The sequence below is a fragment of the Rhinolophus ferrumequinum genome, chromosome 16, assembly GCF_004115265.2.
Source record: "Rhinolophus ferrumequinum isolate MPI-CBG mRhiFer1 chromosome 16, mRhiFer1_v1.p, whole genome shotgun sequence".
In the NCBI taxonomy this organism is placed as follows: domain Eukaryota; kingdom Metazoa; phylum Chordata; class Mammalia; order Chiroptera; family Rhinolophidae; genus Rhinolophus; species Rhinolophus ferrumequinum.
This window is the reverse complement of record NC_046299.1, coordinates 62340060-62364946: the sequence shown is the minus strand read 5'-3', so window position 1 is coordinate 62364946 and position 24887 is coordinate 62340060. Positions and strand designations below refer to the sequence as shown.

Sequence of the window (24887 nt, the reverse complement as noted above, 5' to 3'; positions counted from 1 at the left end):
CCCGGTCTCCTGCAGGCTCACTCCCCTTTTCACAGGCCTCGATTGTGCATGGACCCAGCAGAGACAAAACTACCCATGAGCAGAGGTTACCCCCAGCCGGTACAGGTCAGAGGCATTCTGGGGGAGAAGAAAAAAGGGGGGCAGAGGGGAAGTGAGGGACACATGGCGAAGGAAGAAAGTGGGGATGGGAGTGGGGGAGGGAGCCGTAAAAGATGAGGAAAGATTCATCAAGTCCAAGACTGGGATTTCATCATCTCACCTCCAGCAAACTGTTTTTGAAAATTTTCACAGAACAAATGGAGCTATAGGAATGGGAAGCTGAATGAGATGTGTGCTTATTATCAAAATCAATAAAATGCTTCTCTATAGTTTTCCAAAAGCTGCAGGCCTGAAGTTCAGAGAATCTCAATAGGATGGCCTCTAATTTGACACAGCAAGGTTTTTAAAAATTACAAATGGGTTGTATTTTACACACCAACAGAAGCTTTTTCCAGCAATTTTTCAATTATTGCATTGTGAGCCCTCCAAGAAAAGTAACTATTTTGGCTCAGGAAGCCCAAGTTACCAAGTAAAGGGAACAGCGTGTTCACAAGTTTGCAAATAGTCCTTTGAAATGTAGCATGGACAGCATCCTGGACCTGCTGGAAGAACACGGGTTTGAAGAGGTCCTTTCCTTCCCTCAGAAGGATTCATAAACTTTTTGTGTGGGCCTTGGACTCCTTTCTCAGTCTGAAGAAGGTGTGGACCCCACCTCAAAAGAATGTTTTTAATATGCTGGCTTATAAAGGAAGCCAATTACATTAAAATATAGTTATCAAAATATTTTAAAAGCAACTTTGCAACATAGTAATGTATGTGCCTTTTTAATTCATTAAATAACTAGTAGAGGGCTTCGCAGCTACTTCAATTTCTGAACAGTGAAGAGCAAAAAACGATATTTTGAGAAATATGAGAAAACTCTCATATGATATATGTGGAGGGCGGCTACTTGTGGCAAAGTCACGGGTATGGTTAATACCACTGTGGTTGGCTGCCTGAGTTTCTAATATGAGGAAATGTTAAGTTTCAGTTATAGGTAAGTGAAAATAAAGATGTAATTTTCCCCCCACCCAAATTTCCAGGCCCCCTGAAATTCTATCTGTAGGTAAGAAACCCTGCTAAAGGCAAGATGAAGTTCAGGACCTTCTGCCCAGGGCTAAGCTTCGGGGAGGTGGGCCAGGGACTCATGACACCCTCACTTCATCGTGAAACCTTCTTGGGATAGCCACTGTTTTCTCACCTCCTATTCTGACGCTTTGGAAACGTTTTGTAAAGTCATTTGAAACCATGTCCTTCCTCAGAACAATCTTGATGACTACATGTCCAAAGATTAGCAAGGACCTTTGATGTGTTTCTTCAATAACTGGGCTCATTGTCGCCAAATCCAGGATCAGCTAATCGACTAATTCTGAACTTTGATCAGGATTTTGTTCCAGTTGCCCTGGTTGGTAGAGATTTGGGGTTAGGGATTTTCTTTTCAAAGGCTGCCCAGTGCTGATCCGTGTGCCCCTCACTCTTGCATTTTGGACACACACTGACTCAAGGGCAACTGGGCGAATACACATCCCTTCTCGGGTCCTCCCGGGGGAGCTGTCATCTTGCAACCACATAGTCATCGCATGCCATTGCAGGGGCAACCCAGCAGGCGGGCCCCCCTCCAAAACCTGCCCAGCCCCCGCATAGCCCCAGGCAGGCTGCGGCGCCGACTCACAGGAGCCGCCTGGGTCGCCGGTCTCTGGCTCTCCGCAGGGGTGTGGGGAGCGCGCTCGCCCACGCCCACGCCCCCCACACTACGGGCCTCACATTCGGGTGCAGAGCCCTGCGCGCGCGCGCGCGCGTAGCCACTTATGGGCGCACGCACCCGCAGAGGGCCAGGCACGGCAGTGTAGGCGGCAGCCCCAGTGGTCAGGGGTGCGCAGCCGAGTCCCCCCGAGGGCGCTGCGGGCTGCCCCGCCCAGCCCCGCCCCGCCCCTCGAACCCGCGGAGCCCGCCGCGCCTTGGGCTGCAAAGTTTCGAGGCGCGAGTCTGCGGAGGCAGCGCGCCGGCTCGCGCTCCGCTGCGCAGAGCTCGGAACCGACTTGACCGCTGGTCTGGGGTTCGCGCGGCGCTGACGGCCCACGCGCTTGGCTGGCTGCTCCGCTCTGCCTGGCGCCCCGCGACCCCCGGCTGCCCCGGCTGCGCGCGTGCCCTCGAGCTGCAGGGTCTGTCCGCAGCCTCGGATCGCCTGCGCTCTTCTCCTTGCCGGCTCCAACCCTTCGCCGCCGCCGCCCACCATGGCCCGAGGCCTCGCTCGAGCCAGCCCCGGACGGGGGTCCCAACTGCTCTCGTTGCTGCCGCTGCTGCTGATCCGGGTCGCGGGCAGCGGCCACACGGCCCCGGCCCGGTCCGCCCCGCCCGCAGCTGCCGACGGCCTGGCGGGGGACAAGGACCCCCAGCTGTTCCTGGGGGACGCAGCCGCTGCTCTGGGCCCCGGCGCCCAGGACATGGTAGCTGTCCACATGCTCAGGCTTTATGAGAAATATAGTCGAAGGGGCGCGCGGCCTGGAGGGGGCAACACAGTCCGCAGCTTCCGTCCCAGGCTGGGTAAGTAGAGGCCCCCCCCCACACCTTCTTCTTATTCTCCCTCTCTTCACTTGTCCATCCTCCCACCACTGCACCTCTGCACCTCTGCTTTTCCTCTTCCTTCTATTCATTGACTCATTCATTCATTGTTTCATTAAATATTCACCAAGCTCTCTATGCCAGCCCCTCGGCCTCCAGTGGGGAAACCGAAGTGGCACCGAGTGACCGAGTTCCCACTCCTGGGCTGCTGCCAGGCCTGGGAGCGTGTCACACTTGCTAGACACGGAGCACTCCGTACACAAGTCTTTAAGCACAGGATGGAGATGGGGCCGGGTTGGGGAGCTCATGGCTGGAGGATCTGTGTCATAGGGTCAGTTGCGTTGGCTTTTGACAGATGAGGACGGCGTCTCAGGCAGCCCTGATAGAAGTTACAGGCACTGGGCCCAGACAGGGGAGGTGAACCTCTAGCTGGAAGCCGTGGGGTTAGGTGGCTGGGGAAGCAGAGTGGACTGAGAAGGCCCTTTGGGGCCTCGCCTTGGGTACCAGGACTGCGGCGTACTGGCATGAAGTGTTCAGACTATGGGGGTTTGAGGAAGGGTTCCGAAGCTTGGGCCAGGGGACCCCACCCACCTGGGCAGATCTTTTCCCCTCTCTCCACACCTTGAGTGGAGCTGGACAGAGGCCACTTGCACAGCCCTCCCTGCCCTGCCAGAGAGCACCGCCAGACTTCAACCTCAGCTGTCTGCCCTGTGCTGGGCTACCCCTGCAGGCTTCATGGTGCAGAAAGGAGGTGCAGCTTGGTGGCAGGGGTGGTGGGAAGACCCTGGCTGTCATGGAGACTACTCATGGTCACAGAATGCCATCTAGAAAATGTGGGTCAAGGTCCCCTGCAGCCCTTGTCAAGAAGGAGATCATTTATCAGGAGAAAGACCATCAGGAACAAGCCCAACATTGGGGCCAGACAGCCTAGGGTCAGATCTGCCACCTGTTGGTTACTGGCTGTGCAACTCAAGGTAACATCCATGGCCTCAGACATGGGCATCTTGGCTTCACATAGCCATGTACTGGGGAGCACCTACCACAGAGAGATCCTGTCCCCCATTCTGCACCAAGCAGACTCAGGTGGGCTCCAGGTCAACCAGATCTAACTCCATCCTCCCTGGTACCTTTTATTCACCACCTGGGATCTCTTTCTGCAGCATCCTTATTAAATTAAGCCACTCAGGAACCATCTAGCATGGATGTGACCTTGGGCAAATCATTAAAGCATTCTGGACTTGAGGGTACTCATCTACAAAATGGGTAAGTCATGCCAGTATCTTCCCTGTGGAGTTGCAAGAAAGTTGAGATGAGGTAATGTGTGTAAGCCCAGACGCAGCTCTGGCCAGATTAGGTGCTAGTGTGTGTTGTTGCCCTGAGAGTACAAAGCATTTGTGTTCATATAGATGTACACTTGACCTTGTATCCATTAAGTCAGTCTTCAAAGCCTTGCAATTGAGGAAAGCAAGGCCTACAAGGTCACTGCTGCAACAAGAGGTGAGCATGCTCAGTGAGCCCCAGGATGGAGCCCCAGGATGGAGATGCAGTTTGTCTCTCTGTTTTCACAAGTGACTGAAGCACAGGATCTTAGCCCTGAAAAGGACTTGGAAACAGTCCTTCAGAGGCAGGGCATGGGGCTGTTCACAGTGCCAATGGTTGGTGCCTCCCAGGTGCCAGGCTAATGCTGTTCTCACTGTTATCTCCCTCTCCTACCCCCGTCAGAACTAAGCCCCAGGTTTGGGAGACAGAAGGTGGAACAGACAATTTGGGAGATTATTCTGGACCAGTCTAGGACTGTCTAACAAATCTAACACTTGTTTGGGGAACCATTTGACAGCCCAACTCTAGCAGCTACTGGCTGTGTGCTGTGGTGCATGTCACTTTACCTCTCTGAGCATTGGTTTCTTGTGCAGACAGTGAGGAGGTGAAGATTCAATGGGAGAAGGTGGGTTTTGTTCCTGGCACAGAGCAGACGCCTCCCTTCATTCACTTAAGTTATTTCATACCTGGCCCCTTGCCAGCCCTCAGAGGTGCCTGCTTCCTGACCCAACAACCCTATTATGAGGAGGTGTGAGCCTAGCCAGGGACCCTCATCTTATGGATAAGGCACAAATATAGGAGGTTCCAGCTCTAGTCCTAGAAAATAGCAGTACCAGCCTGCTCCAAGATGGTGGCCTCTGTGGGGTGGCACCCCTTCCTGAACAATAACTGCATCAGTCCCTGCAGCCCTTGTCACAGTAGAACCGTTTTCCTCACTTGCCACCAGGCAGCAGAGCTCAGGTTCCCAGTTCCGGCAGCGAGCTGGACTGACGTGGTCCAAATCCCGAGTCTGTGATCTGGGCAAGGGACTGAACTTGCCCACGACTCAGGTTTTTTCACTTCTGAAATGGGACTAATAACTGTCCCTTTCTTACAAGGTTTTTAAAATGATCTGAGATATGTCAAGTGCTTAAAACAATGCCTGGCACATGTAAGTGACAATAATTAGCTTCTACTCTTATTGCTCCAGCCACTCCTCCCTCCCTTCCATTGCTCCCTGGAGGACGTTTTGTTCCTTATTAAGTCTACATCAGTGGAGAGAGCCTCTGAGCCTGACCCTAAGGGTTAATATTAGACACCCCCGCCCCAAATGACCTGTATTTAAATTTAAGTTTTCCATCCACCTGTGTGATATTGTGCTAGTTATTTAACCGCTGTCAACCTGATGGGTGTAATAATACATACTCATCTGGCAACAATGCCAAAGTCAAGTTTATTTCAGTTCCCCAAGTCTTTCCTAAGCACCTCAGTAGGTGGCAGGGCCTGTAAGACCAGATGACACAAAGATGCATAGATTGTTGGCCCTGCCCAGAAATGTTCAGGAGCTGGTGGGGAGGGAGTAAGCAGAAGAATGTGGGCAGCAGGACAGGTGGTCTGACAAAGGGCTGGGGTGTCTTTTGGGAGCCTCAAGGGACAGCACTGACCCAGCAGGGAAGAGGCCCTGGTTAGGGGTCAGTGAAGCCTTCACAGAGTGCTGAGGCCCCAGACACACTCACAAAGGGCAGGTGGTGTTTAGGCAAGTGTAGAAGTGAGGCAGTCCACTGTATCCGTGGAACTGAGGACTTTGTTTTCAGTGAGGGCATAAGATGAGGAGAGAGGCAGGAGATGGAAGTGGACCAGTAGGCCACAGCCAGGACATCAAGGCCCTGAGTGTCAGTCAGTTTCCTGTAGGTACTGGGGGAGTGTACAGTGTGTACACAGTGAGAGGGCGGGAGAGGGAGGGGGGAAGGAGGAGGGAAGAGAGGAGGAAAAGGGGGAAGGGAGAAGAGAGAGGGAGAGGGAAGGAGGGGGGGAGGGGGTAAAGGGAGGGAGGGGGAGGGGGGAAGAGAGAGGGAGAGGGAGGGAGGAAGGAGGAGGGAAGGAGAGACTCAAGGGGAGGAGAAAGAAAAGAAGAGAGAGATTATAAAAGAAATGCAGACATACTGGGGAAAATCTAGAAATCATAGAAAATCACAACAAAGGAAAGAATTCTAAAACACAAAATAAACAAACAAATAAAACAGAAACAGACTGATAGATACAAAGAACAAACTGATGGTTGCCAGATGGGAGGAGTGTTGGAGGGGGTGGGTGAAAAAGGGGAAGGGATTAAGAAGTACAAATTGGCAGTTACAGAATAGTCATGGGGATGTGAAGTACAGCACAGGGAATATAGTCAATAATATTGTAATAACTATGTATAGTGTCAGGTGGGTATTAGGCTAATCAAGGGGATCACTTCATAAGTTATATAAATGTCTAATCACTATGCTGTACACCTGAAACTAATATAATATTGAATGCTAACTGTAATTGAAAATTTTTAAATTAAAACAAAAAGAAGTCATCCTTAACCACACACTCGGGTATAACTAGAGTTAATATTTTGGTGGAATGTGTGTATTGTTTTTACCCTCATAGGATCATGTTTTCAACATGCAGATAAAGTTTGCTATATCCTCACTTAAGGTTACCTTCTATTTTTAATTTCCAGTCACCCTGGACTTCATGTTTATTGGCCATTTGCAGTTTGTCTGTGGAAATTACTTCCTGCTATTGGGGTTCCTGTCTTTTCCTTATTGATTTGTGGAAGTTCTTTTTTCTTTCTTTCTTTTTTTTATTAGTTTTAGGTGCACAAGACAAAGTAATACTTAGACGTTTATCATTTATACCCCTCACACTGTGTGAACCCGCTTCCCCCATCCACTGTCCCTCTGACATCGCACACAGCCATTACATTTCCACTGTCTCTATTCCTAATGCTGTACTCTGCTTCTTGTAGGTATATACATATACGTATATATATACACATATACATATATATACACACATACATACATATATAAACTTGTAGTTGACATTCACTATTGTTCAGCTTCAGCTTCAGGTGTACAGTGCAGTGATCAGGCATCTACATCTTCCCTGAGGTGGTCTCCCTAATGAGACAAGTGTCCATCGGATACACTACAAAATATTTACAACATTATTGATTACATTCCCCAAATTAATTTTCAAAACCCCGTGGCCATCTTGTGGTTACTGACTGTTTTCGTGTAAGTTCTTTATGTAGGGAGGACACTAACCCTTCATCTATAATAGATGATTTCCTTGTGAAGCATGAGCGTGATGTGAGGGGTCGCAGTGCTCGGGGTCACGGCGCCCTGAGTGCAGCAGTGGCTCGTGATGCCACGTGGCCAGGTTGCTCTGAGCATGTGCTGGGTGTAAGCACCATGCAGCGAGCCCGCAGAGAGGATCTCACAGCTTCAGGAGGTGTGAACAAATATTCTGGCTGATTTACAGATGAGAAAACTGAGGCACAGACAAGTTCCATGACTTGCCTAAGGCACCAGAGCTAGTAAGTGATGCATGCAAGGTTTAAACCCTGACTCTGGGGCCTGCCCAAATAAAGACCCCACGGTGCATGTTGGTTCTCTTCCCTTCTCTGCGTAGCACCATTGGCTGGCCCACCACTTCCTTCCTCCAGCTTATGTTGCTGCTTGCGTCTTCAGACTGGCGTTCTCACTCTGGTCACCCTGATGGCTGTCGCAATGGCAATGAATGACAGGACAAGTATCCAGGTGGCTAGGGTTCTGTTTCTATAGGGTAGAGCCATCCAAGGGTCCTCTTGGCCTGAGGATTAGCCATGAGGGTGCCTGAGAGGACCCTGGGGCTAGGAGGCCTCTTCCCCACCTCTTCCACTCCAGCCCCATCCCCACTGAGTTGGGAAGGAGGCTGATTACCCAGCAAAGTGGACCTGCTTAGGGTTCTGAAATTTCCAAAGATCCATAGGGTGATCAGCTTGTTAAAATAAGGTGAGTCCTTTCTTTCTTGGAGAGTCACAACTCAAAAACATTCAAATACTGACTTGTGTTTTCAAAACGTTTTGCAATTCAAAGGACATAATCACTGTTAGGCAGATCATGGTTCTATCAAAGGGTGTGGGCTTGGGGTGCATGTCTTGGCTCTGTCCCTTACCAGCTGGGTCACTTTAGGCAAGTAATGGATCCTCTCTGAAGTGCCATCTTTCTGTCCATAGAAAGAATGACCCATCCCTGCTCTCCTTGCTGATAATGAGGAATCAAGATGCATATGTGCTTGGAGCTTGGAGCTCCATAATGGTAAACAATAGTATTCCTGTTTTAAAGATGAAAAAAACGGAGGCTTAAGAGGAAGTAACTGGACAAAAATGCTGCTTCCCAGGGTCTCCAACTAGATCTGCATTATCAGCTCTACGTTTCTGTACTACTTTTGAGTTTGTTTGCTGAGCCCCACGGCAGCAGGCCCCATTTGCTAACTGAAGTGGACCGATCTAGCAAGACCTCACCCTTCCCCCATCATTCAACACGTATTTCAGGGCCATGATTGTCACTCAGGCCTTGTGCTGGGGTCTAGGGGTACAGCAGTGAACAAAGCTTGCAAAGCCCTGACTCTCCTGGAGTTTGTGTTCTGGGGGAAAGAGCAACACTAACAAAGAAATATATGTCAGAATGTTGGGAAGTGACATGAAACAAATGAAGCGAGGGACAGACAGAGTGACGGGGTTGCTCTTCCAGGCACAGGAGCCAAGGGCACCCTTTCTTGGAGATGCCATTTGAGCAGAGACCTGAAGCAGCAGTGCCCGGAAGACGAGCGATGACGGCAGAAGGAACAGCAGAGGCAGAGCCCTGAGACTGGAAGTTCCATGTCAGGAGGACGACAAAGCCAGGGGGACTGGGGCAGAGATGGGTGGGGGTAGGAGATGGAGTTGAGGAAGGCAGGCCAGAGCAAGTAGGGCCTCCGCAAGGGGGTGCTTTATTTTAGGACGATGGAGGGCTCCGAGTGGGGCAGTAACCTACGAGTGAGTGTACCAGCACCTGTGGGCTCATGTGGACAGTGCTTTGTCAGCTGTGACTGCACTACAGATGGCACTGCCACAATTCCCTGTCTGCAGCATCCCGAAGTTGAGCTCCTCTGGGACACTGCTAACCACCTTTGCTAGGACCCCAGTCAGCCCAATTCTTAGCCCAGAGTAGGAGTTTCCTTAATGTTTATTGGGAAAGGGGAAGGAAGGAAGGGAAAGGAAAGGAGAGAGGAAGGGAAGGTGGGAGAGGAAGATGACCTTTTCTCACTGACCATGAGACACGAGCCATAGGCACCAGCAGGGTTCACGGGAAATAGGGACTTCTCGTTGGGGTTTCTCCTTTGAGGCATGGGCTCATCCAAGCTGGGAGATTTCAGGCAAGTGCCTGACTGGCATTTACCTTTGCATGCCTGCAGGGCCAGCTTGTGTCCCTTCATGCGGGGATAGGGTTGGCCTGTCTCCAGTTCAACAGTTCCCAGCAGGGCGGCTCTTCAGGCAGGAGGCTGCCTAGTGCGGGGCAGCAACCTGTGGCCAAAGGTCTTCAGCCAAATGGAGGAAGGACTTCTGCCCTGAGTGCAATCTATGGGGCTGGAAGGTTCCTCTCCCTCTGATTCTATGAGCATGCCCTCTGGTCCTCCATTGTAAGTGCGTGGCAGCACTGGCTGTGCTCCTTCCTGCACCCTGTGCAGAAGTAACCTCCAAGGAAAGCCAGTTTTCTTGCCACTCAGAGAGCAAACCTCCCAGCGTGTTGCTTTAGGCCATGCCCACCTCAAGCCAAAGTTGCTATCCCTGCTGTCGTAGACACAGTTGTCCTTTATACCCCATCTCATCCTTTACCTTGTCACTGGAAGGGGGGCTGAGGTGCTTTTCACTGGGAGCCCCATCTCTGTTCCTCCAGTCGCCCTTTTCCTCCTTGCTGAGGGCCGCAGGTTTCCTGAGATGCGATGGGACAGCTCTTTGTCCTAGCACTTCTTTAGTGTTCTAGGGCATGGACTCTGCTAGCAGAACAATAGAGTTAAGACTCGACTGGATAAGAGAAAAACACTTTTATCTGCTGTGTTGGCCGGGCCACAACTCAAATATTTGGATCATTCAGTAGGAGGTGCCTGAGTTGGCGGAGGAGGAGGTCGCTCTGCCAGCCCTGGTCCTTTGGTGAAAGGGACAGGGAACCACATGTGGGGGCTCCTCCTTTGTGTCTGCACTTTACATATGCTATTTATTTAATCCTCCAAACAATCACATGAGAGATTCTGTTGTCCCTCTGAAGCAGATGAGGAAAGTAAGCCTCAGAATGCTGTGTGGCCTTTCCTAGCGTGGGGGTGGGAGGGCTGTGTTGTTGGTGAACTTCCACCCCACCCACAGGTCAGTCCAGATGCTGCAGGTACACAGCCACTGCCCACCAGTGCTCCTCAAAGTTCTCTGATGCTTAGAATCCCCTGGGATGCTGGGTAAAACACAAATTCCTGGGCCCATTGTCCTAGACCTGCGTCGTGTCCAGGAGAGGAAGGCAGTGATCAGGGAGGTCTGGGAAACGCAGGACTCGAGGCCATGACTGCAGGGTTTGGGGAAGCCAGGTTTAAATGTGCATTAAGACCACGCACTATTCCTTATGTGTGGAGCGGGCCACACTTCGCTGAGGGGGTGGCGGGCTGCTACGCCTCTCTGCGTGTTTGTTCTGAGAATTAGATAGGCAGCATCTTTAGGGTGTCACTTCAGCCTTGACTGGCATTTACCAGGCTCTCCATAAATGTGCTTTTTTTCCCTTTGTCTCTCTCATAGTCCCTTAAGGGTATATGAAAATTCCCAATTGAATTATGCGTCCTTCCCAGTAGAAACAATTAACCTTAAACTGAAGGTTTTAGTTTAAAAACAATCCAGCTGATCCATGGGTGCAGGTGACCCCTCACATGCCCTTGGAGAACCCAGCATCCCTGCACACACACACAGCCCTGCCCTGCGAGGCTCTGCTGCTCCCCCAGCTTTGCCCAGCACACTGACCCTGGCAGCAGGAGTAAGCAGCAGGGCAGGCAGCCCACCTGGTAGCTCTCACTCCCTGCCTGTCACAGCATCACCGGGAGGCCTGGAGCATGACTCCTCCCTCCCATCGGAACCCCAGAGCGGACTTGGCCCTTCAGAGAACTCACGCTGCCAGGTTAGGCAGTTTCCTGGGGCTGCAGATGAGGGGACGTGGCCCGGGACCCTGGGGTACACCTGATAGAACCAGGAGAGAAGGAAGGGGTGGTGAACAGCCCCAGGGATACAGGGGCTGGATCATTCTCGAGCTGCAGATGTGATATTTGAGTGACCCTGGTTTTTATCATGATTTTGGCCTCTGGAGAGCAACCTGGACATTGGAAATTTTGTTGAGTGACCTTGTGCAACCCTGATTTCTTTCTTTGTAAAATCTTTATTTATTTTTATTTTTTTGTAAAACAAACTTAAGAGCCCTTGGGCAGAACAAATAGCAGACACCCAAATGGCTCTGCTCTTACGCCAGTTTTCCTCAGAAGGCACCCAGAATGCAGGAAAAGTTGAGGCTGTCTACTTATTTCCCCTCATTTGGGAAACGCAGGACTCGAGGCCTGGCAATACTGGCAATATTTAATACATTTAAAATAGAGGGCTGTGCAAATACAGGAGGACTGCTGTCAGCAGCGCTTCCACCCAGCCCGAGCACCTGAACCCACCTTATCTCATTAATGAAGGTGTCAGATAATTTGTTAATTTGTTCATTGAGAAGCATTGAAGTGGGGGGCGGGGGGAGCACGGGCGGCCAGACAGGAGTTTTAAGGTGCAGCAGGCCGGCACGTCCGCTGTCTGCTGCTACTGTCTTCTCTTTTGCAATGAAATATTGATAATCCCTGGTCTCTCTGACCTTAATTCCTCATCCACTCATTGAGGTTAACAGCGGGCGCCCTCATCAGTTTAACGTGGGGATTATAGGGGAGGAGGACAGCCCGGCTGGCCTGGAAATGCTCCCTAAATGCGTCTTCCTCTTCCGTCGCAGCCCTGGGTGGGAGACCCTGTGAGCACAGGGTCCTGTGCAGGAAAGAACCTAACAGGCTGTGGTCTGCCCTTCCCTTGCAGAAGTGATCAACCAGAAGGCTGTGTATTTCTTCAACTTGACTTCCATGCAGGACTCGGAAATGATCCTCACGGCCACGTTCCACTTCTACTCAGAGCCAAGGTGGCCCCGGGCCCGTGAGGTGCCGTGCAAGCAGCGGGCTAAGAACGCGTCCTGCCGCCTGCTGCCCCCAGGCCCCCCCTCACGCCAGCACCTGCTCTTCCGCAGCCTCTCGCAGAACGCAGCCACACAGGGGCTGCTCCGAGGGGCCATGGCCCTGGCACCCCCACCACGGGGCCTGTGGCAGGCCAAAGACATTTCCCCCATCGTTAAGGCGGCCCGCCGGGAGGGCGAGCTGCTCCTCTCCGCCCAGCTGGATTCTGGGGAGAAGGACCGCGGGGCGCCCAGGCCCAGCCCCCATGCGCCCTACATCCTCATCTATGCCAATGACCTGGCCATCTCGGAGCCCAATAGTGTGGCAGTGACACTGCAGAGATATGACCCCTTCCAGGCTGGAGACCCAGAGCCCCGCGCAGCCCCCAACAGCTCTGCAGACCCCCGCGTGCGGCGGGCCACACCGGCCACTGGGCCCCTCCAGGACAACGAGCTGCCAGGGCTGGACGAGAGGCCAGCCCAAGCCCCCCACGCCCAGCACTACCACAAGCACGAACTGTGGCCCAGCCCCTTCCGGGCGCTGAAGCCCCGGCCGGGGCGCAAGGACCGCAAGAAGAAAGGACAGGATGTGTTCATGGCTTCGTCGCAGATGCTGCACTTCGATGAAAAGACGATGCAGAAAGCCCGGAGGAAGCAGTGGGATGAGCCGAGGGTCTGCTCGCGGAGGTATCTGAAGGTGGACTTTGCAGACATTGGGTGGAATGAATGGATCATCTCGCCCAAATCCTTTGACGCCTACTACTGCGCAGGAGCTTGCGAGTTCCCTATGCCCAAGGTAGGATGTGTTCCGCCCAGCGACATCTCCCATCGATAGGAGGCGGGGAATAGGTAGCAGGTGGTCCCAACGAGGCAGCCTATTGGGTAGATAAAACCCACAGACTGATGTGGTGGAGCTGTGCTTTTGAAAGTGTTGACTTGGTTGAATTCAAATTTTAAATCAGAACGTTTCTTCCTTTGGAAAGAGGAGAATGCATCTCCTTAGGTGTGTGTTCCCACAAAGCAACCATCTACGAAGGTTTAGTAGACACTCCCCCCACCCCTCGCCCCGCCCACACAGAGCTGGGCTCAGTGGCTTCCCAAAGGACTTCTCCTCCCTTCCTCCCACTCAGGACAGGGACCCAGGAGACAACTAGCTCTCACTGGGAGGGAGTCTGCAGAACACATGCCATGGGGCTGTTTCAGCCATCGTGCTGGGAACGTTTTCAGATTCTCACCTTCCCTCCAGGCTGCGTTGTGGCTCTGTCTATCCGTCTCCCACCCACCGCCTGAGCTGTGGTGGGCTGGCTGCCAGCTGATGTCCACCCTCGGGGCGTGCACGCACACTTTCCTCCTGCTTAGCTCTTCTGCTGAATTCCAGGTCATGCCTTCCTCTCCAAGAAAGGAAGTCAGTGCATAAATGCAATCCGAACCTAAATAAATCAGCCAGCTGGGAAATCCCAGACCCAGACGTAGGGCGGCATTACCCTGTTTGGGAATTAAGGGGTTTCTCCGCAAAGCCTTACACGTGCAAGAGAGAGGAAGGGAGGTGCCCTACAGAGACAGGCGTCTGCTGGAAGGACCTAGCAGATTTAGGAAGAGTACTCAGCAGGCTCCAGCTGGCTGACCCCACAATTACCTTGTCAGCCCAGCTGGCTGCCTTCCCACCTTCCCTGACACCAGCCTGAACCCCGCAAATCAGATGTCCCTGCCTCCCTCTCCTCCTGGCTTCCCCACACAGGATGCCTTTCTCTTCAACATGCTATATATAAAACTCTCCTTGGTTGGCGATGCACTGCAGTGCATGTGGCTTGGTCCTGTTCATCTTGTCAGAGGTACTTGAGGAATGGCATTGTCTGCTTGCCACTGGGACCCTTCTGGATGTGAGAGGCTGCCTGGGGAGAGGAAGAGAGCCGCTGTGGCCCCAGCAGGCATGGTTTCTAAGCCTGGCTACGCTAACTAAAGGGTCTTGGTCCAGTTTTTTAGTCATTTTTAGCCTCAATTTTTTCACCATTAAGGTAACACCAACCCCATATGACTGGTTATATGTAATTAAAGTAATACCAACCCCATATGACTGATAGGATGACAAAAAGGAGTGACGCAGGTGAAGCATCATCTGACACCTGCAGTCAGACCCACCTGGAAAATGTCAGTTTCCAGCCCCGTCACTCTGCCGCACACGAGCGTGCAGGCTTTCCCCTTCAGTGCTAAGAACACGATCATATGGAAACGTATCTGGATTCCTCAGACTGTGAGGAATGTAAACCTAGGCATCTGTGGCCCCAGGTAGAACTGGCTGGGCACCTCCCTCAGCCTCCCCTCTAAATGCTCCTGCCCAGTTCCAGGTGCTCCTCGCATGTGTGAGGCACAGGTGCCCCCAAGTGGCCAGTGCCATGTAGGGGATGTGGCTTCCCTCTGGGAAGCCTGAGGGTCAGGAAGGCCTGACTGAGGCTCTTGCAAACCTCCTTGGGACTCAGTCTAAGGCTGACTTGGGAGGAAAGGGGTACCAGCCCGGGGGTCTCACCTTTTCTTTTAGGTTGACACCTTTTCTGAGGCCTGAGTCAAGAACGTGCAGATGGCACAGTGGGTGGGTGAGGGCAGAGCGCCCCAGTAACCATGCTCCTTTTCTGCCTTGCAGATCGTCCGCCCGTCCAATCACGCCACCATCCAGAGCATTGTCAGGGCCGTGGGCATTGTCCCCGGCATCCCAGAGCCCTGCTGCGTTCCCGACAAGATGAACTCCCTTGGGGTCCTCTTCCTGGATGAGAACCGGAACGTAGTTCTGAAGGTGTACCCCAACATGTCCGTGGAGACCTGTGCTTGCCGGTAAGACCAGCCGCTCCGGGGTGGAAGGAAACCTCCACCCCACGCCCCACAGGGCAGTGTCCTCAGAGGCCCTGGAGTCGGAGATTGACTGGGGTGCAGCTGCAAATGCAAGGCAGAGCTCACAGGCAACGTCGCTGCATCCCAGGAGCATGTCCCCAGGGCATCAATCTGGGTTTTCCTTTGACTGAGCCTCTAAAATGCCAGTCTGAATCCCCTGAAGGAATCTGGGACTCAGCCTTGGCCTGAAGGCTGCCCACCACTCATGCCCTCTGCTCCGAAGGCCTGCAAACCGAACGTGTCCAGAGTGTTGGCTTTGGTGATCATCATCTCATAACCTGCGAAGACGACTGCAAACCTGAGGGCACCCTCACCTGTCGTGTGGAAAGAACCTTGTTTAAACAATCAGTTGAAAACACTTCAGGCCACTCATTGATACTGGAAAACAGGGCCTAAATAATGATATAAACGGATGTTTTCTTTCAAACTCCACTGCAAAAGCTTTTATACATACAATATGCACCTATAACCAATTTTGGTTTCCTTTTCTTAATATATATTTTATTTTAAAACAAAAAAGAGGGAGTTGAGTCCATTCCCCGCAGAGGTAAGCATGCTGGTTAAGGGTGCATTGTTTAAACATGCTCATTGAAATAACACACGCAGTGATATGTTGGAATACTAAAAAATAACCAATATTTTTATATTTTTGTAAATTATACTTTCTATACTGTAGATTGTGTATGTTATGTGTTTTTATGGAAAGCTAATAAATTAAAGGTACAGTGGTATCTTGAAAACTAAATGTTACCCATTCCAAAATATTGATGGCTCTCCATCGGTAAGCATGACATTTGGGTGGTTCCTGGGGACACAGTCTTCTTTTAGAATCAGCTGAATCCCCCGCTAGGCCATCTCTACTCTCTATCTCTGTCCCAAGCTCCAGAAACTGACTGCTCCTATGCCTTCCAGGATCCTGCCCACCCACTCCAGTCCACAGCTCCCACCCTGGGCTCGTCCAGGCAGGACTTGGCCCAGGCAGCCCAGTCGCCTTGCAGGGTTCCCACAGCCTTAGCCTCAGAGGGGACAGTGAGTGATGGAAGGAGTCTGAGACATTGAACGAACGTCTGTAGTTGCCTGGTCACAGACCTTTCACTTGGGGAAGTTCAAGCAGGAGATTCAGCAGAAGCAGCCAGGCGTCTCTCCCGAGGTACAGGGGTTCCTGAGGGAATGGAATGCCTGCTTCTCCCTGTGCGTGTTTGTAGAAGGACCACCCTGCTTCCTTGCCAGTGGCCTGTCCCAAAATAACCTCTCCCAAATGGCTCCATTACCTCTGAGTTGGCATGACCCTACAGATGGATTGCCCAAAGCCGATTAACCAGAATTTCTGAAGAAGAATCTGGGTACAATTTGGGGCAGGTGTCTAATAGTCCTTTGACAGGGATCTGAGACAATGACAAGGCACCAAGTCTTACTTGGAGGAGATTGGGAAGCCATGAGCAGTCCTCCAGGAGGGGACTTAGAAGGAGAAAAGAAGCCCAAGGAGTCCGTCTTAGGTTGGGCTCCGGAGACCAGGATTCCTGCACAAGGGACTTATGAGGAATTGCTCCCAGGAGAAACAGGTACAGAGGAGGTAAAGCAGCACTGGAGGGCAAGAAACTAAGCATCCCAGGCTCACCTGGATCCTGTGGAAAGCTCTGGAGCTTAAGTATACCTCAGGGTCAGTCAGTCCGGCCTTGACAAGGGAGCTGGATGTTCAGACGTTTCTCCAGGCTGCCGCCAGGCAGGTGGGGCTGGGCGGGGAGGGATGGAAATGCTCAGGTCTCTGGACCTCTGCGCAGGCAGCCATGGGAGCTCCAGAAGCCCAAGCAGCCTCTGAAGAAGGCTGCAGTGACAACTACTGGCGAGAGATTGCCTAGAACAGATAGGTAGGGGGGTCTGAGGGTCCCTGAGTGGAGCCCAGTAGCGTCTGCGGAGCGTTTCCTTGGAGGTACTCTAAATTTCCTTGGAGGTCCCGGCACATGTGTGTGAACAGCTGCCCTGGGCACATGGCCCTGACTCTTGGCAGAGATCAGGTGAGGTGAGGGAGGTGTTCCTTTATCCGCAGGAATTGTACCGGGACTCAGTGATTCCTTTCAAGTTGCTGTGGATGCCTGGGATATCGCAAATGGATCTGCAAACTTAGTGCTTGGTTTGTCATGTCTAATCCTTTTTGGAAGATGACAGGATATGAGTTAATCACAAAAGAAGTAGTCATAAAATATATTGGGGCTTGATAAGGCTCCCAATGCCTTTTTTTCTCAATACCAGAGCCCTCATTTTTCTTTCTCCTCTTCAATTTTCTCTCATCAAACTGCTCCTTTTCCATTTCTTGATGTAAATGGGGTGTCCTATAATAGTTCTATCTTAGTTTTCTGGCATTTTCAGTTTCTGGGAGATCTTCTGAGTCATCCTAAAAGCCTAGAATCCTCTGTTTCATTTCTGGACTTTGGGGGTGGAGGAAGCAGGCTGAGAGGGTCACCTCTGGGTCCAGCCACTGGCTGGGGCTTCGAGCTTGGACTGGGATGGATGGTACTCGGTGGTGATGATTCTGGGGTTTGGTGGAAGGAGCTGGTGTCATCGATGACCCACCCCTTACATTGATAGAGCACCATGCCATTTAGATGTGGCTTCTCGTTCAGCTTCACAACAACCTTGCAACTTACTACCCAGTTGGTGCCTCAGAAAAACAGGCTCAGGATGGGTAAGTAATATGGCCACCCATGTCTTATCAACTTTGATGCCCAAGGCTGACTGATTCAACCGTGTGGCTGGTGCTGCCCCTCAGCTTCCTGGCCTGTGACCCCACTACCATTGGCCTGCTCCCAAAGGCACTGAGTGATCTCACAATAAAGCAAGGTTTATAACGAAATATATGCCACATGAGACAACTTCTTTTCCTCTTAAAACCAAAATATTAACATCACACTGTCACAAGAGCAAGAGGTTCCATCACACAGCCCAGATGCGCATGGATCCCTGAGGTCACTCAGCTGAGTCTGTGTTAGTCTGGCGGGAGCAGTGTGGTGGCCTGCCACCGGGTCCTATTCCTGAAGTCACACATCCTCTGAAAGGCTAGGGCCTTATAGATTACTTCATGTGACAAATATAAGCAGTGCAACTGAGGCTTGAAAATTTAAGGCTGGGAGGAAACTTTGGAAAACTGATAAAACTCTTTTGCTGAACAAGGGAGGAGACTGCATCCAGGTACTACCAGGTGCCTTACCTGTGGTGTCCCAACAGGTTTCTTTGTATGTCTGATTTACTCATAAAATGCCATCAGAGCATTTTCTTCTGTGGCCAGGATGGAGACAAGGCCATGCTGGGGTGGGGGAGGGAGGGTGTGAGAAAGGGACTCCAGAGAAAGAGGAACAGAGATGACTCCACCAGGATGGAAGAGCTGGACTTGGCTCGTAGCATAAACACATTGCTAGTACCAGCATATGCAAAATGTTTTTGATGGCACCACCTGCCAAGGAGGGCTAGAGAGGCATTCAGTGGAAAAACCAAGAGAGCAGAACCAGCTTGCCAGCTCCAATGAAAACTGTGCACCAAAACCTTCAGGTTACAGTTCAAGGCTGTTTCCTTTTACCAAACATAAAATCCTTCAGTGATAAAGTGATACTGAGATTTCCGTTCCCATCACTCTTCTCCCTGAGCTAATGATGCTCAAGCTGTGGTCCACCTTTCCTTCTCACTCAGGTCTAATCCCATCCTAAATTCCTCCAGTCTCTCCCAGAAGTCCTGTTTGCATGAGTAAGGGGTGGGTGAGCAGAAGCACAGACTTGTTTTTATTTATTCAATTATTTATCATCTGTGATGTGCCAAATACCATGCTAGGCAATATCTACATACTTTATCCCTTGACAGGCTCATATGAATTTCTTGTTTTATCAAAACCAATGTGCAAAGTTGAACGTGCGTGAGCGTCACCTGGAGGGTTTCACCAAGTTGATGGGCCTTGCCCCTAGATGTTCTGACTCAGGCCAAGACTTGCATTTTAATCACTTCCCAGACACTGATGCCGCCGGTGGTGTCCAGGGACCACACTTTATGAAGCACCGTTGTAATGAGTGTGCTAAGTACCTGGGCGCAGTCCCAGGACAGGGAGTTCACATTGGCTGCCAAATGGACGGAGCATCTCAGGACTAGGCCAGAGCTGGGAAGTGATCTATCCTCTGCTCTGCTTGGCTCTTGCTCTCCTTACGGCCTCAAGGTAGGTCCAGTTTTCATTCCTCTGAGCAACATGTGGGTGAGTATGGAGTTTGAGAAGCTCACAGAGGGCCGGGGGTCCTTGTAGTCATGCCTCCTGGGACGCAAGCGGTTCCTGACCCCCTGGAGGCTGCCATATCACAGAAATTCCAGCAGATCTTGCCCGGCCTCCATGAATAAAGGCTGAGGTCAATGTCTGCTCTATGTAGGAGCTTCAGCAATCCTTAAAACACATGGATGAGGCCGATCTGCCGCTCTTCATCATTACGTTATACTTCCGTTGCAGCTGCCTGTGATGAGTCTGTTTCCGTAATTCACAAGTCCTGGGAGGAGATGAGGCTACTGAGTCTCTGATTAAAAATCACCACAGCACAGTGATGCCTACCTGTCTGAGCATCAAGTATAGATGGGGACAGGTTGAGCTGGCCTGACCAACATACCGTGTGGAGCGCCCCAAGGTGTTCAAGGACCTATGCGGAGATGAGCCAGTGACCTGCCCGGGAGGGACCTCAGCTCCGCTGTGAACACAGGACTGGCTCACGGGCACGTCAGATTGCAGGAAGTGTGTGCCACCTCAAGTCAACAGCAGACAGCAGTCCCAGCGCCCTGTGTAGTGCTTATCTGACAAATCCAACAAGTGCTGTTGCTTCAAACACATAGGCTGGTGGATGGGAGTCCCACACAAGCACTGTAGGACAGGCAGGATTGGACCAGGTAGAGGGCAGTGGGCAGGAGAATGAGGTATTCCTAACAGAGAGCAAAGCCTAAGCAGGGTCTCTGCAGAAGGAACGACAGAGCTGCCCCAGGAATGAGAGAGAAAAAGTGATAGAAAGATCCGACTTCATACTGACAAGTGCAATAATGACAACTTGTGGAGTGCTTAGCATGTGCCAGGCTCTGTGCTAAAGGCATTCAGTGTTCCTGAGGAACACCCAGGCATCTGTGGGTCCCTCTAGTGCTCTTCTCAGACACACAGCATGCCACCACATACAACACCTGAGCACAGCCCTGGACCAGCTGATGTGAGAAGGCTGCCATGTACCTTCAGTACTTTCAGGAAGGCTGAAGTCCAGACATTGTGGCGTGGCTCATCCAGATGTGGGGGAAATTAGTCCAGCTCAGTTGGCAATGCAAATTAACACATTTTTGCTCATCAAATGACTAAAGACTAGAGAGAACTACTGGTGAGAGGGTGGTAAAACACATGCTCTCAGGCTCTGCTAATGGGAGAGAATATTAAAAAAGCATTTCTGGGGGCGGCCGGATAGCTCAGTTGGTTAGAGCATGAACCCTTAACAAGGTTGCCAGCAGAGCTGCACCCTCCACAGCTAGATTGAAAAATGACTTGACATCCTGGAAAAACACACAGTTTCCCAATATTCCCCAATTTAAAAAAAAAAGTTTCTGGAAAACAACTTTGCAATGTTTACCAAGAGCTTTGAAAATGTTTACATATACTTTGATACAGATATTCCACTTCTGGTGAACTGTCTTAAGAAAATAATATAAAATATAGACTATAACAATGTGCCTTGCAACATTATCTTAATAGATCGTCTCATTGTCCTATAGTTGATAAATGTTGAGTACATTAGGATATATCCATATGGTTGGATATTGTTCAGTCATTAAAAATGAAGTATATGAAAATTTTTCCATGGCATGGGAGGATACTTACACAATCCTTCAGTGGCATCAGCTTCTGGTAACGAGATCTAGAGCCCTCTGAGGATTCATCCCAATTTGACTCTTATGCTGCTGCCAGCGACATCACCCCCAACTAAACCAACCAAGCCATTGCATTCCCCTGGCCACTGTCATTGGCTGGCATATAAGCAGATGGTCCAATGAGAACCAAGAACATACCATGAGACTAATTGGGACTTCCTGGAACAGAGGCTTTTGCCCCTCCTCCACTGGCTACGGACCTGTTGCAGCCAGATGGAATGTGAAGACCACACAGTGGAAGGCAGCTCTGAAAGTGGAGAAGATATCACTCCAACATTGCTTGTACTCTGGACCAGGCTGTGTTAAAGCCAAACATTTGCTGAAGTTGTCAGCTTTCATTATTAGCCATAATCCATTTTTCTTAAGCCTGTTTGGATTCTGCTTTGCTATAACTTGCAACAAAAAGAACTCTATATGATACATTTAAAATTTTTTAATTGTAGTAAAATACACAACAGAATTCACCATTTTAAGTGCACAGTTCAGCGGCTTTTAGTACTTTCACAATGCTATGTGACCATCACCACCATCCATCTCCAGAACTTTTCACGTTACAAAACTAGAACTCTGTACCCATTTATCAATAACTCCCTTCCCCTCAACCCCTGGTAACAACCGTTCTACTTTCTGTCTCTATGCATTTGACTTCCCTAGGTGCCTCATATAAGTGGAATCATACGATATTTATCCTTTTGTGACTGGCTTATTTCATTTAGCGTGTCTTCAAGAATCATCCATATTGTGGCATGTGCCAGAATTTCCTTCGTTTTTAAGGCTGAAATATATCTATATCTATCTATCTATCTATCTATCTATCTATCTATCTATATCTATATCTAGTCTTATTTTACTATAATATAAGACCAGATATAATATAATATAATAATAATAATAATAATATAATATAATATAATATAATATAATATAATATAATATAATATAATATAATATAATATAATATAATATAATATATAAGACCGGGTCTTATATAAGACCGGGCTTTACATTTATTTTTGTTCCAAAAGACGCATTAGAGCTGATTGTCTGGCTAGGTCTTATTTTCGGGGCAATGATATATATATCACATTTTGTTTATCCAGTCATCCATCAATAAACACCAGGGTTGCTTCTACCCTCTTGGCTATTGTAAATAATGCTGCTATGAACATGGGCATACAAATATCTCTTTGAGACTCTGCTTTCAATTATTTTGGGGATGTATTCAATACCTATAAATGGAATTGCAGGGTCATATGGTACACAATTTAGGGGAGATGAAGAGGGGGAGAAGAAGGTGAAGATGATATTTTGTGGCTCAATTAAGGTAGCCCTTCCGTGAAGTCCCAGCAATGAAAAGCTGGTAGCAACAGAAGCATCCTTTTGTATGAGGACCCCCACATCTTCTGTAAAAGAGAGAACAAGACCCGAACCTTGTTCCCTAAGACCCAAAGTTAAGGAGATCTGTCCAGATAGACCAAGGCCGATTTATACAGAAAGGTAACAAGGTCTCTGAAATCATACCGCTTTGAGTAAAATGGGAGTCTGGGCTGTGACCCAGGCTCCCCATAAAAACCCAGAGTTTTGTAAGAGAGGGTAGCATGGGATCAGAATGTGACCACAGCTGGCCTCTTCTCTCGACCCAGCCACCTGCCGCAAGGACGTGCCTTCTGGAGAACAGGTAAGCCTGAGATTGTGCCTAAGAAAGCTGATACCTTGGTGCCCAAAGGGAGACATCGTGGAGACCGGGGCGAAACCTGGACCAGACACAGCATCCCAGCAGCTGCGCACAAACAGCTGTTAGATGTGTGTGACCCGTCCCCAACAGCAAAGCCAGTGTCACTAAGAAGCAACAGCAGGGGAAATCTGCTAGGATCCCTTCCTCCTTCCCCGCTTCCAGCAGTAAGAAGCTGGACTGACGCCATCCCACCTCCATCTCCTTTGGACTAAATAAACCTACAGTGCACTTTGACCATTCAGGAAAGAGATGCCCTGAGAGGAACAAACTAGACTTTTCAATAATATGGATCTGAGGCCTCATGCAAGTATTTAAAAACAATAAAGGAGATGCAGACATATTGATACTCTGAATGTGTGGGGCCGATCATTCCAGAAATTCACAGGCATGTTGCATTGCACAGCGCTGGGGGTGCCACCCACATCAGTCTTATGATGTGTGACCAGTGCCTCCAAGCCTTGTTAGTGTGCAGCCTCCATGGCCGGATTGGTGACCCGACCCCACATGTAGACAGGCCCACAGTTCTTTTTCTGAGATTCCCAAACCCGAAACTATCAGAAAACCTGAAGTTCCTTTTAACTTCTTTCATGGCAGAATTTGATCTGAATGGATACGTGGGCTTGTTTCTTTGTTTCACTGCAGAAATATTAATGTTTTTGTTTACAGGGTATTATCCCCAGCCCCACGGGAGATATTATAGTACACTTGCCGTACCAAATTTCCAAACTCTGAAGCTTTCTGAATCGCAAAACACTCCTGGCCACAAGGTGTTAAATAGGGGACTGTGGAAACTGCATCTATCTGAAAATATTAACTGTGGGCATCACCAGACAGAGAGAGTATAGTTTATTTTTATTTCCTTCTTTATAATGTTTTGCTTTTCCCAAATTATCTGCACCATACACTACTATTATAATCAGAAAAGAAAATCTGTCATGTTTTTAAGGAAACATCAGGTAGCAGCCCCTTGAGCTTTCCTGAGCACATTCAGGCCACCCCCATGCATCCCTTGGCTCCGTCTGGAGTGTGACAGATTTCTGGCTGCCTCCAGGGCCTGGAGCTGGTGGGGGATCCTGCTTTGCTCTCCAGCTCCGCCCAGACCCCTCCCACTGCACAGCTGCAGCTCCACTTCCCGGACCTTGCACCCCTTCATCAGCACAAGAGTTCTTGCACTGAGCTGGCTCAATGCCCAGCATGCTTCCTGCCCCCTTTCCAAGCAGCACTTCTGAAGCCATACCCTTCCCATCCATTCTCCCTTGGCAGTGTCCCCAAAGATGGGGACAGCAAGTTCTGTCTCGGCCTGGCTACTCGGGGCCTCCTTGTGTCACCCTGCCTCCACTAGTAGTGGGAGAAAAGCTGGGCGTACACTGGGATCTCTGACCTCAGCCTGCCATGGCTCCTCCTACATCTCCTGAGCCTGCTCAGCTCACTGCCACCCTCCCCAGGAGCACCGCCAATGTGGAAAAGCTTCATGTTCCAATCCTCTTCAGAGGAGACCCCCAGGTATTTTTAACTGTGTTCATTCTTTGCCTTGTTCAAAATCACACATGATGGAAAAGGACAGAGGCTGAGTGTGGGCATGATGCTTTTAAAATGACACAAGTTCTGGGGCCTCGCAGGACCCTACTGTGTTCTGTTCTCAGGCCAGGGCATGTACTGGCTTCAGAGCTCCTCTCCCGCTGCTTTGTCTCCCCAGATTGCATGGATCCCCTGATGGAGGAAGGTGGCCTAGGCATCCACCCCTCTGACATGAGCAAAGACTCCCTTGAAGACCAGTGACATAGCTCTTTTGGGGTCCCTGTGGAGTCCGTAGTGAGCAAACTGGGATGCATAGGGCTTCCTCCTCAGCTCCCAGCTCAGTCAGACCTGGCATGGAGAAGTGGCAGCCAGAACGCAGCCACGCAATTGACCAGGGCTTGCAGGGACTGCCATGACACCAAGCACGCAATTATCTAAATCCTCACAACTCTCTTCTGCACCAGAAGTGACTTACTTGCTCCAGAGCCCACTGCAGGGAATAGTGAGGGAGCTGGAATTTGAAGCCTCACCTTGTCTGTGCCACCTCACTGAATCATGTACCACATTCACGTGTGATCTCTAATGGCCGGGAACTCGCTTGGCAGATGAGAGACGCA

General features: G+C 50.3%; 1 protein-coding gene across 1 annotated transcript; it reads left to right on the top strand.

The window, feature by feature from the left end:
* Nucleotides 1-2312: 2312 nt before the first annotated feature.
* On the top strand, nt 2313-15843 carry GDF10 (growth differentiation factor 10). The gene is made up of 3 exons (XM_033129709.1): nt 2313-2622; nt 12086-13011; nt 14854-15843. The coding sequence occupies exons 1-3, from the start codon at nt 2313-2315 to the stop codon at nt 15043-15045; spliced, it is 1428 nt and encodes a 475-aa protein (XP_032985600.1). The 3' UTR covers nt 15046-15843.
* Nucleotides 15844-24887: the final 9044 nt, after the last annotated feature.

What these genes read in the sequence shown, in the direction of transcription:
- GDF10 (XM_033129709.1), top strand. Translation starts at nt 2,313, where the DNA reads ATGGCCCGAGGCCTCGCTCGAGCCAGCCCCGGACGGGGGTCCCAACTG. An exon ending in CAGCTTCCGTCCCAGGCTGG is followed by an intron (nt 2,623 to 12,085) that starts GTAAGTAGAGGC and finishes CTTCCCTTGCAG; the next exon opens with AAGTGATCAACCAGAAGGCT. An exon ending in GCGAGTTCCCTATGCCCAAG is followed by an intron (nt 13,012 to 14,853) that starts GTAGGATGTGTT and finishes TCTGCCTTGCAG; the next exon opens with ATCGTCCGCCCGTCCAATCA.